The sequence below is a fragment of the Otolemur garnettii genome, unplaced genomic scaffold, assembly GCF_000181295.1.
Source record: "Otolemur garnettii isolate 467f Iridium unplaced genomic scaffold, OtoGar3 scaffold00013, whole genome shotgun sequence".
Classification (NCBI taxonomy): Eukaryota; Metazoa; Chordata; class Mammalia; order Primates; family Galagidae; genus Otolemur; species Otolemur garnettii.
In genome coordinates, this window is record NW_003852408.1 from 258753 (window position 1) to 273175 (window position 14423).

Genomic DNA, 14423 nt, shown 5'->3' on the forward strand with positions numbered 1-14423 from the left:
ATCTTTTACTTTGAAATTATCCTTATCCGTGAGGGTGGCTAGCAGGTGTCCTCAAACTACAGCCCACGGGCCACATGTGGCCCACCTAGGACATTTATCCGGCCTGCCAGGTGTTTTTGCCGCTGCTGCCTGTCCTGCTTAGCAGCCGACTCGTCCCAGGGCCTGTAGTCCCACCCTCCAACAGTCTGAGGAACAGTGAACTGGCCCCCTGTTTAAAAAGTTTGAGGACCCCTGGGCTAAAGATGGCGTAGAAAATGGCCGTGGCTAAGTAGGAAGCCTAAGGAGAAGAGAGAAACATGAGCACACAGCTGGATTGAATGAGTTGCATCCTGGTCTGGCCATATCATTGCCTTGGTTACAGAGAGAACCTGCCAATAAAATGACCCCTCCTATTTAAGTGGTTGTGGAGGACTGGCAGGTGGTGACAAAAGACCAGAGGGGGCAGATTTTCAAAAGAAAAGAAATATGGACTCTACAGACTGTTGGGTCCAATGTTAATCTTGGGCAAAAGCCTACAATGGATTCTTAAAGGAATGCTGTGTGAGAACTTGATGATCTCAATATTCTACCTGACTTTGGACCGTGAAGAACTGACTCTTTGTGCTTCCACAGGTTCAACAGGTATGAGGGTAGGACTGTTTACATAGCAGGGATGGCTTCAACATTTTTATCACTGTCTTAGAGCTGGGGAAAAAACTGGCAAATGTAATGAATAACATGCTAAGATCAAAGGAACAGAAACCAGGATACTAAAAAGATAAAAACCTAACAGTGGAGTATCTTAAGCGCAAAACATAACCTGCACCAGCAGTTGGTATTGAATGAAACACACATACACACAACATGACGGGTGTTAGCCAGCCAGCCCCAACTCTTCAGTGTAGTCGTGTTCTCTGACCACATTGATAGAATCGTGTCTGATGTGCCTGAGTCATGGTGCTAAGCCTTATTCCAGCTCTGTGTTGATTGGACTCCACCTAGGGTGGTATGTTTGGCCCCATGCTGAGTCAGCTGACAGCCAACACCAGGTTTCTGCTGCAGGCATTTAACCTGGGGAATGTAGACACAGGAAGATCATGCTAGCAACTTCACATATATTATGGGAGAATCTGCGGAGTCTAATGGGAGTAAGGATAACAGATGACATAGAAGTTGGTAAACCTACCTCTTACCACAATCTAATAAGCAGGTTTCTAGCATTTTGCTCATAATTATAACCTCAGAATTAGAAGACTTTTAGTGGCTGACTGTGGTGGCTAAACCTATAATCCCAGCATTTTAGAAGTCAAGGGGGGAGACCAGGAGTAGAGACCAGCCTGGGCAACATAATGACATCTTATCTCTACTAAATTCTTTAAAAATTAGCTGGATGTGGTGGCACGCAACTATAGTCCCAGCCACTAGGGAGGCGGAGGCAGAAGGATCGTGTCAGCCCAGGAGTTCGAGGCTGCAGTGAGCTGTGATTGTGCCACTACACTCATAGCTCACTCTGTTTTTAGAGACTTTGTGTCTAAAGCAAATAAAAACTAAAAACGAAAGAGTTCACATGATTGGAGAGATGTGATTTTAGCATTGCACAAGCTGTGTTAAAACAATTTTGCCTTGGGATTCATGGTAATGGAGCTGGATTTTTGATATTTACTGAAAAACTAAAGTGAATCATTTGGCACATAAAAGAAAAAGATGTTATTTCCTTAGGTGGAATGGAGGCCTTCTTTGTATTATATATCTAATATTTTTGATTTGAGATGAAACAGTGTCATGTAAAAACATTGTATTTATGTATTTTTTCATGCCTCTTTAAAGGGCAGAATGTGATTCTGTGAACAATCATGTTGAATTGCATCTCCACCTGGGCCCTCAGTATCATTTCTTCAATGGGGCTCTGCATCCAGCAGCCTCTCAAACAGAATGCGTGTGGGATCTGACCTTTGATAAAAGGAAAACTTTAGGAGATCTCCGACAATCAGTATTTCAGGTAATCGAGCCTTATTTACTCTGAATTTAGACAATAAGGGCCATTTCGAGCATTTTATCCTGTTTATGATACAACTTTATTTTTCAAAGCTGCTTAGGAAAAATCTTACAATCCTCCATGTCACAGAGGGCTGGCCCAGACATTCTCCCTTCTTATAAGTCGTTTTGAGAGGCTTTTCCGCCCTGCTCCTACCAGCAGCTTTTCAGGTGGAATCAGGCCTGGTACATTTTATTTGTGGGGAGAAAGAGTATAAATACAGATTTCTCTTTTTTTGGAATGTAAATGAGAAGTACTTTTCAAAGGTGATGAGAAGATAAAGGTGAGCGTCTTGCTTAAAACAGAACTTCAAAACAAATAAAAGCAATTAATTTTGTGCCCCCTAAACAAGGTAGAATTTATTAATAAGATTCTTCATTGTTTCCAAAATAATCTACCCAGCTGGGTTCTAACGGTGATGATAGCAACAGCGGTGCCCTTTATGTCACTTACAGCACTTTCATATAAACTGTGCTATTTGGTTCTTTAACCTTGGTGGGGTGTGCCAGTCCCATTTTGAAGATGAGATAACTGAGATTTAAAGAGATCTAATGTCTTGCCATGGTCAAAAATCAAGTCATGGTAGAACTAGGACTCCAGCCCTGGCCTCCCCACTGTCTATCCAGGCTCCTTTCCTGTGAGTCACTCTACTTCCTGACCAAGGAAGGGGAGATAGAAAATGTAAGCTCCCCCCACCCGAAGTAATTTAAATGGATTTTCTGAAAAACTGTATCACTCACCAAAAGTATTAGCTTTCTTCTGATTTTCTTCTAAGAAAAACAAACGTTTATTTTTTAGCTGATTTGAATGTTATTTAAATGCTGGATCAGTGTCAGGATTTCTCAAGTTGCCTAATATTTCTGAACTGTTCATTAAAAAAAGTTTATTTCTGAGCTAATTCTGACACTTTTGCTATCGGCAGACTTGAGGATCTGAACCTATCTAGGGTGACGTTTCAGATGGAAAAGTTCTTACTGCCTATGCTTTCGTCAGGCATCCTCAAACTATAGCCCGTGGGCCACATGTGGCCCACCAAGGACATCTATCCAGCCCACCAGGTGTTTTTGCTGCCACTGCCTGTCCTACTTAGCAGCTGACTCGTCCTGGGGCCTGAAGTCCGGCCCTCCAACAGTCTGAGGGACAGTGAACTGGCCCCCTGTTTAAAAAGTTTGAGGACCCCTGTTTAGATACACTGCAGTCTGCTTTTTGGTCTTTTAAGCGTACATCCCTACTATTACCTTACAAGTAAGCCACTGGCAAGCGGCTACAAAACTGATACAACAAACTGATCACTTATAAACATGAGATTTCACTGGAGGGGGAAGAAGAGGGGGATTGGTGAGCTCACCTAACGTGCACAACGGAAGGGTCTACAGCTACCCCCTGAGCGAAGGGCTCAACTACAACTTGAACTTCACCTAACAAATGCAAATAATGCAAAGTAATCATTTGTACCTTTGTATTAATGTGAAATAAAAACAAATTGGTATTATAGACAAAGACTGGTTGTGACCTTTATGGGTGACATTTTGGTGAGGTTACCACAGTGTCTAGAGTCTCAGATCTGAAAACTTAAGGAAAAAATCTCTGATAATCTATTAAGTAAACCAGTAATGCCACTTAATACATTTTCAAATTAATGTTCCTTTCAAGGAAACTAGAATAATAGTGTGTGCTGGACTCAGTGTTGTTTTGCCCTGAATGGTACTGACTAACAAATAAGTTTTGTTCTTTTGGGGAAAAGTTCCTATGCTGGCTGATCAGTTTGCTTTCTGCTACGGTGATCTTCCCTTGAATTGAGTAGAACTCTTGACGTAATCGCGCTCCTTGTGTTGTCATCAGTCAGTAATGGTTGAGATTAGTCAATTTTGTATTTGACTGATTTAACTAGTGATTTCTTCCAAATCTTTGCTGTTGGGGTGGGAGTGTGCATCTGCTTGCCCCGTTTCATCTGTATGTGTGAACTGGCACAATGCTGTTCTTACTTAACCTGAGAAGGTGCGGTGTGTCTACTGATGTACATATTTGTACATATGTTACTTTTCACTATTCTCTTTCTTTTAATATTCGTTAGCTGCTAGAATTTTGGGAAGGAGACATGGTTCTTAGCATTGCAAAGCTGGTGCCTGCAGGACTTCACATTTACCAGACACTTGAAGGTAAGATAAAGATGAACACTGCAGTTGGCTTTACACTTTTACGTTTTGTGGGGCTTGTCTGTGCCTTTCTGCCCTTGGCCAGTACTTCCCCCACCTGCTGCATTCTTCGCCATAGATTGTCTTCACACTATCACTTTCAAAATTAATCTATCCAATTTATATAAAATAGGGTGGACATAAAGTTCATGTGCAATTTAAAATAGTTTAACATAGTAAATTGCACACAAACTTTATGAACACCTAGTATAGGAATTTTTTGTAACAAAACATTTTATATTTTCTGAAATTAAAGTGACTTCCCTACTGAATATTTCTTTAAAGGCTTTAGAATTTTTTTTCTATTACTACAAATTGTTGAGTGAAATAGTTTAAAACCATCTGAATCTGATTTAGATGACTTGGTTTTCTGCCCAGCTCTCAGCTTCAGACTTTGAAAAGTACTTCAAAAGTTTAATAATAGTCACCACCTTTAAATAGGAACACAACGATGATGATAGTAGCAGCAGAAGTGACATTTAACTTGGGCTTCAGTATGCCAAGGACTTTAGTAAGTGTTTTATGTGAATTATCTCATTCGATTGTCACGAAATTCTTTCATCCTCATTTCATAAATGAGGAAACAGGAGCTGAGAGACTTGACACCCACAGGGACACGCAGGTGATTAGTGGTGGGGCTCGGACCGGGTGGTGCCCAAGCCTCAGTCCTGTGCACAGTATCATGTACCCCAAATACATTTGGCCTTTGTATCAACCCTTGTCCTACCACTGTGCTCACAAAACTTATGTGACAATACCTTAAAGAAAAACATAAATCAATAAAAATAAAGTCAATATAATAAAAATAATTACAGCTTTTTTTCTTAATTTTCCTTAATAAGAATGTTTTTTCAAGCAAATATTTAAATGTCTCAGCTTTTCTTCAGCTAAATTGTTTTTGATGATCATGACAAATAGTCTCACTGGTGATCTCATCTTTCTAGGAGATGAACTGACACTGTGTGAAATTGAAATTGCTGATGGGGAAGATATCTTTGTATGGAATGGGGTGGAGGTAAAAAAATTACTGAAGAAATATTTATGATAATTTTGGATTTTTAAAAAGGCATTGTAAGGCAATTTTATTCAGCATATGTGAAGGCAATTAGATAATAGAACACTGCTGAAATGTTCAATAAACATTAGGTCCAGTCAGTGTTAGTTGTTTGTTAAGGAGGGATTTATAGAGCACCTCGGTTACGCCAGGCTGACATCAGGTGCTAGATAGGAAAACAAGTCAGTCAGTCAATCCTTCGGAAATTCCTAGTGTGAGTAATAGCACTCTGCCTGCTAGAGTAGAGTCTGTGTACAGCGCCTGAGGGAATTCAGAAGGGAGCGGGTTGAGTAGCTGCACTGACGTAGAGAATGGAGGTGGTTTGGAGGTGAAGAGTGAATTTCTATCTTAAGGTGGTGAGGAGCATCTCAGCCACTCTGTGGACTGACCTTGGTCCATCTGGCTTCATCACTACCACTGATAACTCATCAGTCTCTGCCTTTAGTACAAATTTCTCTCCTTAATAATAAAAAGTGGGTAAGAGGAAGTTTCAAAAGAAAAATCTAAAGTTGTTCCTCTGATACTTAAAAGACACTTGGGAAGATTTAATTTTACTTTTAAAAAATGAGAATTGATCTACGATAGTAGTCTTTACTATGTCATTGTGTTGACTTAATGTTGACCAATATAAACTTACTAATGGGTGTCTTGGTGTGATTACAGGTTGGTGGAGTCCAGATTCAAACTGGTATTGACTGCGAACCTCTGCTTCTAAATGTTCTTTGTCTGGACACAAGCAGTGGAGGAGAAAAGTGTCAGCAGGTGGTAGAATCTCCTTGTGTCTTTCCGTCCAATGCAGAAGTGGGCACTGTCCTCGCAGCCTTAACAGCCCCCACAGGTGTTATCTTCATAAACAGTGCCAAGTGTGCAGGGGAAGCCAGCTGGGCTACCCTTCCCGAGGAAGATATGAAGAAGACGTTCAGAGAACTAGGTCTCAAAAATGGAAGCTCAGTCTTAATTCAGGATTCTAGAAATGCTGATAACAGGTAACTCATTAAAGAGAGAAAAAGAAAGAATTTTTAAAAGTCATTTTAATTACAGTATCATCCAGTAGAACTCTAAAGCTTTATCTTGATGGTGAGTTAAAATGTTGGGTTTTTTTTATTTCTAGACATTGTGTTTTAAATGTTATCTATCAGAATGTTTTAGGTTATGCAACTTAGAGAAAAAAAGTCATGAAGTGATGTTTTGGTAAATGTGGTGAACAAATGGTTTAGGTGTCTTTGGTTTTATAGGCTGGATTTGGCCTAAATTAGTTGGCAAGAAAGCAAATTCCTATCAGGTAAATTATATATATCAGTGCCAATTCCAAATTCTAAATTCCTATCAGGTATATTATATATATCAGTGCCAATTATATAACTGAAGGCACATTCTTATGTAGAAAATTCCTGAAACTTTTCTCGAGGTTGTTATTAAGATCATGGGTAAATTGTGTCTTGGTATTTTGTTATTGGAGATCCGTAAGACAATTCAGTTTTTCCTTATCATCTTTTCTGTGCCTCAAGAGCTGAGTGATTCCACTGCCCAATAGGGTAGTTTCCTGGGAATCACCCCTTAGTCCTTACTCTCATTGAAGCTCAGAAGTGCTGCATCGCTGCCTTGTCATCTCTGTCTGTGACAGGACATTTCCATAGTCAGTGTGTCATGCACTGTATCCCCCACAGTTCCATGAACTGAAGACTTCAAGTGCCCTGTTTTGTCAGTGCTGCAAGTCTCTCCAGACTGTGTTGGTGGCAGGTGGCCCCGAGGAGCCCAGCACTATGCACTGTGCTTATTTTGTGTAACATTCATCACTATTACCCTTTCTGGACAAAAGTTTCCCAGACATGTATTTTCTTCACCCCACTTATAAAAAAGTTTATTGTAGTGTATTCCTCTGCAGAAGGTAACAGACATTTCCTGGGACTTGGGAAATGCAGACGTGAAGATAGAAGAGACCCCAGACAGCACCCATGATGACCATGCAGTGCGAGCATGGTCAGAGTCTGGGGGGGCTTTCCTTTTTTTCTGAACTCAAATTATTGGTTTTTTGTTTTCAAAGTTTTTTCTTTGAAAACATAATAAATAATTATTACTTTGTAAATAAATTGTATCCTGCTCTCCCCTCTACCCATATTTGGCAGCTGTGTAGTGATCTGTGCTGATGTTACAGCCTGCCTGAGTGTGCTCCTGGGTGAGGCAGGACCATGTAGGGAGCAAGGGCAGGGATTAGATTTGTTTACCAACTTTGCCACCTGCCAACAGTATGACCATGGGCAAGTTTTTTTTATCTTTCTCTGTTCAGTTTCTTCTGTAAAATGGAGATAGTACCAACTTCATTGAGTTGAAAGGATTGAAAGAGTTAAGTGCTTACAATGTGTTTGCGCAAAGTGCTAAATATTTTAACTGACAGCAATCACTGTCATATCATCATCCTGTTTTTCACTAAGATCGTGTGCTTCCAACTTTGTTTTATTTAGGATTGCTAACTTAAGATGTCTCAGAGTGGAATAACCTGATATAAACAGTAGAATTGTGTTAGGGCCTTGATAGACACTCCCAAGAGGACTTCTACTGGCCCACTCACTGCTTCTGTGTGAGTTAGAAGGGAGGCACCCTGCGTCAAGACGCTTTACTACTATCTGCAGAAAATTTTTGTTAGAATAGGATACTCCTAGTTGCTATCATAAAACAAAACTCTATAGGAGAAATACAAATATACAGTGTATATGATGCATATGACATGTCTTAGATGTGGCACCTTTGTGCAGTGTCAGCCTGTAAACCATATACCACTACCCTGTTGTTAAACTAAACTGGAATCCTATGGGGTGGACTTTTGGCGGAGATTCTCTTTTAAAGCTCCCTGAGGGATTGTAGAATGCAGGCAGAAGTCAACAACTGATTGTTCAGTTACAGCAGTTCTCTGCAACAAATGTGGCAACAAATTATCCTTACAAATCAAAAAATATCTGAGTTATGAGAATCCATAGACTGCTTTCCAGCATTACCCATAGGTAGCCAGTTTTCAGAGAAACATCTCAGTGGAACCTGGTCACCTTGAATTAGCCTGGTTCAGGGACCCCTGCAGAGTTTTGGAAGTGGTGTGTTAAAAACCTGTTACTTTTCCGATCTTTTCTTTTTACCCACAGTTTGTTGACCAAACAAGGGAAATGGACTGGCATGAATGAAATGGACTGGCTCCAAGTTAAAAATTTCTGCCAGTTAGAATCTGAAGAGAAACAAGTTAAAATATCAGCAACTGTTAACACAGTGAGTAGATTACAATTAAAGTTTAGCTGGTGGTGTTTCAGTTAACAGAACTTTAATTAGAAAACAGTACCTTAACATTTCAGAACTGTTACCTCAATAGACTTCCCAATCTCTTAAGAAATCAACTTTTTCTGGTAGTGCCGGTGGCTTTAGGAGGAGGGTGCTGACCCCATATACCGGAGGTGGCAGGTTCAAACCTGGCCCTGGCCAAAAACTACAACAACAATAAAAGATATCAACTTTTTGTTTTTAGCATTTGATTATTGCTTATTTATCTCTATTAGTCTTTGGCGTATTTCGGGAAAATACATGGCTTTTTCCCCCTCCAAAGCCTGGAATTAGAATGAGGGCGTTACCTATTTTGTTAGTTCATGGAATCCCAGAAAATGAAATTCTCTGGCTTCCTTAAAAATGCCATTTTCAAGGCTCCTTTCTGTGTTTTTTAAGCAAAGTATACATATTTTGGTTTTGTGCTGAGGGTTCTTGTTTTTGACTTTATCTTAGGTGGCTCTGCTCCTAGCCTATGCTCTGCACACAGCCGGCTGCTCTTTCATGTTTCATTTCGAGACTGTGATGCTGGTTTTTATTTTGGTTGCTCTCATCAGAAAAGTTAGTGGTTTGTCAGCTTATTCCCTTTCCAGCTAGAATTGTTTCCTTAGTTTTCTGTAGGTGTCCTTTCTATCCCAATTAAAATCAATTTGGTAAAAATTTAACTATGAGGATCTATTCTAAGTTTTTGGTTTTGAGTCTATAAAAAATTTTAGGGATGGAAAAATTTTTTTCTTCAAGCAGGCAAAAGCTAGTACATTTCAAGTAATTAATATCTCAGATAATCTGTGCACACACTGATAATCTTCATTTTTGTCTCTTTCCATTGGCTTCAACTTATACATGGTCATTAGTTTATTTTTCTATTTCAGGTGGTGTTTGATATTCGAATTAAAGCCATACAGAAATTAAAATTAATGAAAGAACTAGGTAATCATATACATTTGCTTTTTTGGTTCTTGGTTTAATTTTGTTTTGAGTTTTAATTGAAAAAAAATATATGGGAACGTATAAAGAAAGTTTAGGGAAAACTCATGCACCTCCCATGCAAAGTGGACAGATGTTAACATGTTGGCATGTGTTTGTTTTTGGTTGAAACTTTGAAATAAGGTCCTTTGTGTCCTTCTCAGACCTATTCCCTCTCTCTCCCCAGATGCAACCAGTATGTCTGATTTGAGTTTAGTGGTTCCAAGTGTTCATATCATAATATATATTAATATATCATGCTTATACATATGTGTATGTGTATATATTATATTTTCCTACTTACATAAATTGTCATACTGAATATAACTGTAGACTCACTGATCATCAGCATTAGGTTTTCTTAAACCACTTTATTAAGTTATAACTTAACATACCATAAAATTGACTCATTTAAATGTATAATTCAGTGATTATCAGTATATAGAATTATATAACACCACCACAGTCCAATTTTAGAACACTTTCATCACTCCGAAAAGATCCTTGGATCGATGTGTATTCCAGGCCTCTGACAACCAGTAATCTACTTACTTTTGTCTTTATAAACTTGATTTTCTCAACATTTCCTATAAAGGGAACCATACAATATGTAGTGTTTGTGCTGAGCTTCTTTCACTTCACGTACTGTTTTTAAGGTTCAACTATGATTTAGCTTGTATCAACAGCCTAATCTTTTTTCTTGTTGACTCATATTCCATGGTATGGATATATCACATTTTGTTTATCATGGACAAGCTTGACTTGATGGACATTTGAACTGTTTCCACTTTTAGACCTTTATGAGTAGTGCTGCTATAAACATTTGCATAAAAGACTTTGTGAGGACATATGTTTTCATTTCTCTTGGGTAGATGTACAAGATTTGGAATTGCTGGGTCATATGGCAAATTTATGTTTAACTTTGTAAAATATTGCTATACTGTTTTCCAAAGTGGTGACCTGTTTCCATTCCCACTAGCAGTGTGTCAGGGTCGCAGTTTCTGTACATCCTTGCCAATCTTTGTGATTGCCTTTTTGACTTTAGCCGTGTTACTAAATTTGAATTGGTATCTCATGTGCAAGTTTCATAAGAACTCAAAATCAATACATAGAGATCTATTTTATTTTTATTCTCTAGCAGCAACTAAAGGATATGAGAATTAATAAAACATTCTTAGTAGCACAAATTATCATGAAATACTTGGGGATAAATTTTTTAAAATATGTGCAAACCTTGTGCACTGAAAACTAGAAAACGTTGCTATGAGATATTGAAAAAGCCTTGAGTAATTGGAGCCATGTACCATGTTCATGGATCAGAAGATGCAATATTGTTAAGAGGATAATTCTCCCCAAATTGATTTATAGATTCAGTGCATTCCCAAAATCCTAGCCTTTTTCTAGAAATTAACAAGCTGTTTATAAAATTTATATGGACGTGCAAAGAATCTAAAGAAGGTATAATAATTCTGAGGGAAAAAAATCCCCAAATTTGCAAGAGTTACATTATCTGATTTCAAACTTATTCTAGATGCTGTGTTCTAGCATACAGGTGGACACATAGGACAGGGGTCAGCAAACCATGGCCTACAACCTGTTTTTACACAGCTAGTAAACAAAGAATAGTTTTTGTACTTTAAAAAGGCTGTTTAAAGAAGAATGTGCAGCAGAGAAGCCTAAAGTATTTACAGTGAAACTAAATAGAGAATCGAGAAATAGGTGCATAAAGGTGCCAAGGTATTTGCATGCAGAAAGATAGTACAAGGTTGGACAATTAAGTTTATAAACTCATCTTAGAAAAAGTGCTACATACTTCATTATAAAGGAAAATATGTGAAACCTAGTCAAATAGCCAGCATCCCAGCCTGAACTGGGAAGACCAAACAGACACTTTCCAAAATGAGAACTACCTGTGAGTGACCAGCAAGTACAAATGCTCGGACTCACTGGCCCGCAAAGCCATAGTGACATGCTTCTATGCCCTAGTACTGACTGGCCAAGAGTTAGTAAAGACGTGGAGCAGCTGGAGCTCCCATAACCTGGGGGGATTATCAAACTCTACAGTCACTTTGGAAAAGTTCTATTCTTTCTTAAAAATTTAAACATTCACTTACCAGTTCTACTTCTAAATACTTACGAAGATAAGTTAAAACATAGTCTCTTACAAAGAGACTCACAACTGGACACAACTCAAATGCCCATGAGCAAGTAAATGGATGAGAAGTTGTGTATGTAAACAGGAGACACTATTTGTCACTGAAAAGCAGTGAACTGCTAGTTCCACCACAAGCAAAACCTGGATGAGCCTCAGTTATTATAGGGGAAGGAGGGTTGGTGCAGAAGAGCTGTACGTACGAAACTCCAGAGGAAGAAATCTCAGCTACATTTATAGGAGGTGGATCAAGATCGAGGGGTAACTACAAAGTGGCACAGGAGTTTTAGGGGGTGATGCAATTAATTTGCCCTTGGTTCCAGGTGTTTATATTTATCAGACTCTATGAACTAGATCTGTTTTATTACAAGTAAATTATAATTCAGTAAAGTTCATTAAAAGCCTATGATTTTATAAAATGAGTGGTTCACTATCTTCCCCTGTAGCCAGTCTCCCTTCTTCCACTCTGGCTGTCCTCCCAACCATTCTTCATATAGCAGGTGATCTTCTTCAGTACCTGTGACCCTATGCCCAAAGTCCTCTACTGCTTTTCCATTGCATTTAGGCTGATTCCTTAAACTAACCTACAAGAATCTGCATTATCTGACCCCTGTCTACCTATAACCTCATTGGGACCCACTTTTCTGCTCATACATGGTATACTTCCCATGCTGGCTTCTTTGAGTGTCTCGATACACAATCTGGCTTCCACCCAAGTCCTAGTACTTTGAACTCTCTCTGAACTCTATTCCCTTCACGCACTTTCTTTTTTTAGAGAGACGGGGCTTCACTCTTGTAGTGGCATCATCATAGTTTACCGCAACCTCAAGCAATTCAATCCTCCTGGGCTCGAGCAGTCCAGTCCTCCTGCCCCATGCCTGTCTAATTCTTTTATCTTTTTAGAGATGGGATCTCCCTATATTGCCCAGACTGGTCTCAAACTCCTGGCTTCAAGTGATCCTAGTAACTCAGCCTTCCAATGTGCTGGGATTATAGGCATGAGCCACCATGCCGAACCTCCCTTCAGTCTTTATCTGTTGACTTCAGTTATTCATTTGGTCTCAGCTGAAATGTTATTTCTACTTTCATTCCTGGCCACACAATCTCAGTTTATCTGCCTGTTGTATTCTCCTTACACCCTGTATTGCCTTTTTATTTGTGTCATTAATAACTACTGCCCCCATTAGACAAGGTTCTGTGAGGACCAGGTCCACACTTCTTTGCTTATTGCTGTATCACCAGTTTCTAGACAGTGCCTGGCACAGAGGATACTCAGTGCCTGTTGAATGAAAATGAAGATTATAAGGAGACAGTATTTAAAAAGCACCTTTTAATCTGAAGAACTCCTTTTATAAACTGTTTCAGTTGACAAGAAGTTCACGTTAGAATTATATGCTAGCTTCATATTACTGTAGTATAAGATACTGAACTCAGGATCACAGAAAGAGATTCTTCTATGATCTAATAAAGTTAGAACTTCTAAGGCCCATGCTGTTCTTCCCCATTCAGAAAGTTCAGCCGTCCCTCCACCAGCCACTGATTTATGTCCTGCTTTGTAAGAATTCTGTTTGGACTAAAAACTTGGTGTGTTCCTTCCCACAAAGCAGAAACCTATATCCTCAGAAATAGTGCATGCTGGCACTAACCCATTTAATAAACATAAAATCACCCAACATATTTTAAATCCAGGAAGTTCTGATACGTACAAGGTTTAGTTAGCACAGTTAAGTTCTGTAACAGCAGTCCCCCAATAACATGGTTCAGAGTTCAACAGCCATCGTGTTAACTGTGAGTAACTGAGCACAGTACCAACTTGGCCGCTGACTCTGCAGTGTACAGATCACCACACAGGTAACAGAGGGACAGCAGGAGAGCCCGCAAGCACTGTGCTTGGCGGTTGGTCAGTGCATATGCAGCTCACTGCACAGGCAGCAGAAGGTGTAGCTGTGTTGCTTTTCTCCCAGCAGTAAACTCATGTGACGTTTTACCAGAATGGATAATTGAAAGAGTTAACCAACACAGAAGGAAGTGCACAAAGAGGCAAAGATGTATGGGATTCGGGAATTATTGACCCTGCTGCCACTTGAGGGGCTGTAGATACGCAGCTGAGGAATTTGGTAGAAATGGACTTAACAACACGAGTGAGCATAGTGGTGATGGAAAGGATGAAGCCACCCAGCAGAAGTGAAGCTGGCAGAGACTTCTCCTTAAAGGGACTCTCCAAGTACTTCATGAGAGTTTTCCAATTACTTCATTCAAAGCACAAAATAAAAATCACTGGAAGCTGATCCATATCATAAACTGTACAATGAGAAGAAACCAAGCCCTGTTTAAACTACTTGCCATTTGTGTTTTACAATTTCCAGTGTTTTAAATTACAATGTAAATACTAGTTTTACTAGTTTTTCTTTTCCCAACATGTGTAATAGTTTTAAATGTTTTGACAAAAATTTTTTAAATTTAATTAATTTAAATTTAATTAATTTTAATTAATTTAATTTTAATTAATTTAAATTTAATTAATTTAAATTTAATTTAAAAATTAAAATTGTAATTTTTCCCATTGATTATTAAGATTGCTTTGCAGTTTCAGCTTGTATTTGTACAGTCTTGCACCGTTGTGCAAAGGAAAAAGTGTGTGTACTTGTTTGGGGGGTGTTGGTTGTGTGTGTATAGGGAGCTGTTTTCCATTTCTGTTCTGGTTTTTTAGTTGACTGTAGCTTGCTTCTACACTGTAGA

General features: G+C 39.0%; 1 protein-coding gene across 2 annotated transcripts in view; it reads left to right on the top strand.

The window, feature by feature from the left end:
• Positions 1 to 14423, top strand: part of USP40 (ubiquitin specific peptidase 40) — an 80494-nt gene that overhangs the window by 30123 nt on the left and 35948 nt on the right. For both annotated transcript variants that reach the window (XM_023510390.1, XM_023510391.1), the window contains 6 exons: positions 1807 to 1978; positions 4089 to 4173; positions 5154 to 5224; positions 5927 to 6249; positions 8398 to 8518; positions 9439 to 9496. In XM_023510390.1, coding sequence (XP_023366158.1) covers positions 1807 to 1978; positions 4089 to 4173; positions 5154 to 5224; positions 5927 to 6249; positions 8398 to 8518; positions 9439 to 9496 — 830 coding nt within the window. The remainder of the gene's footprint in view (positions 1 to 1806; positions 1979 to 4088; positions 4174 to 5153; positions 5225 to 5926; positions 6250 to 8397; positions 8519 to 9438; positions 9497 to 14423) is intronic.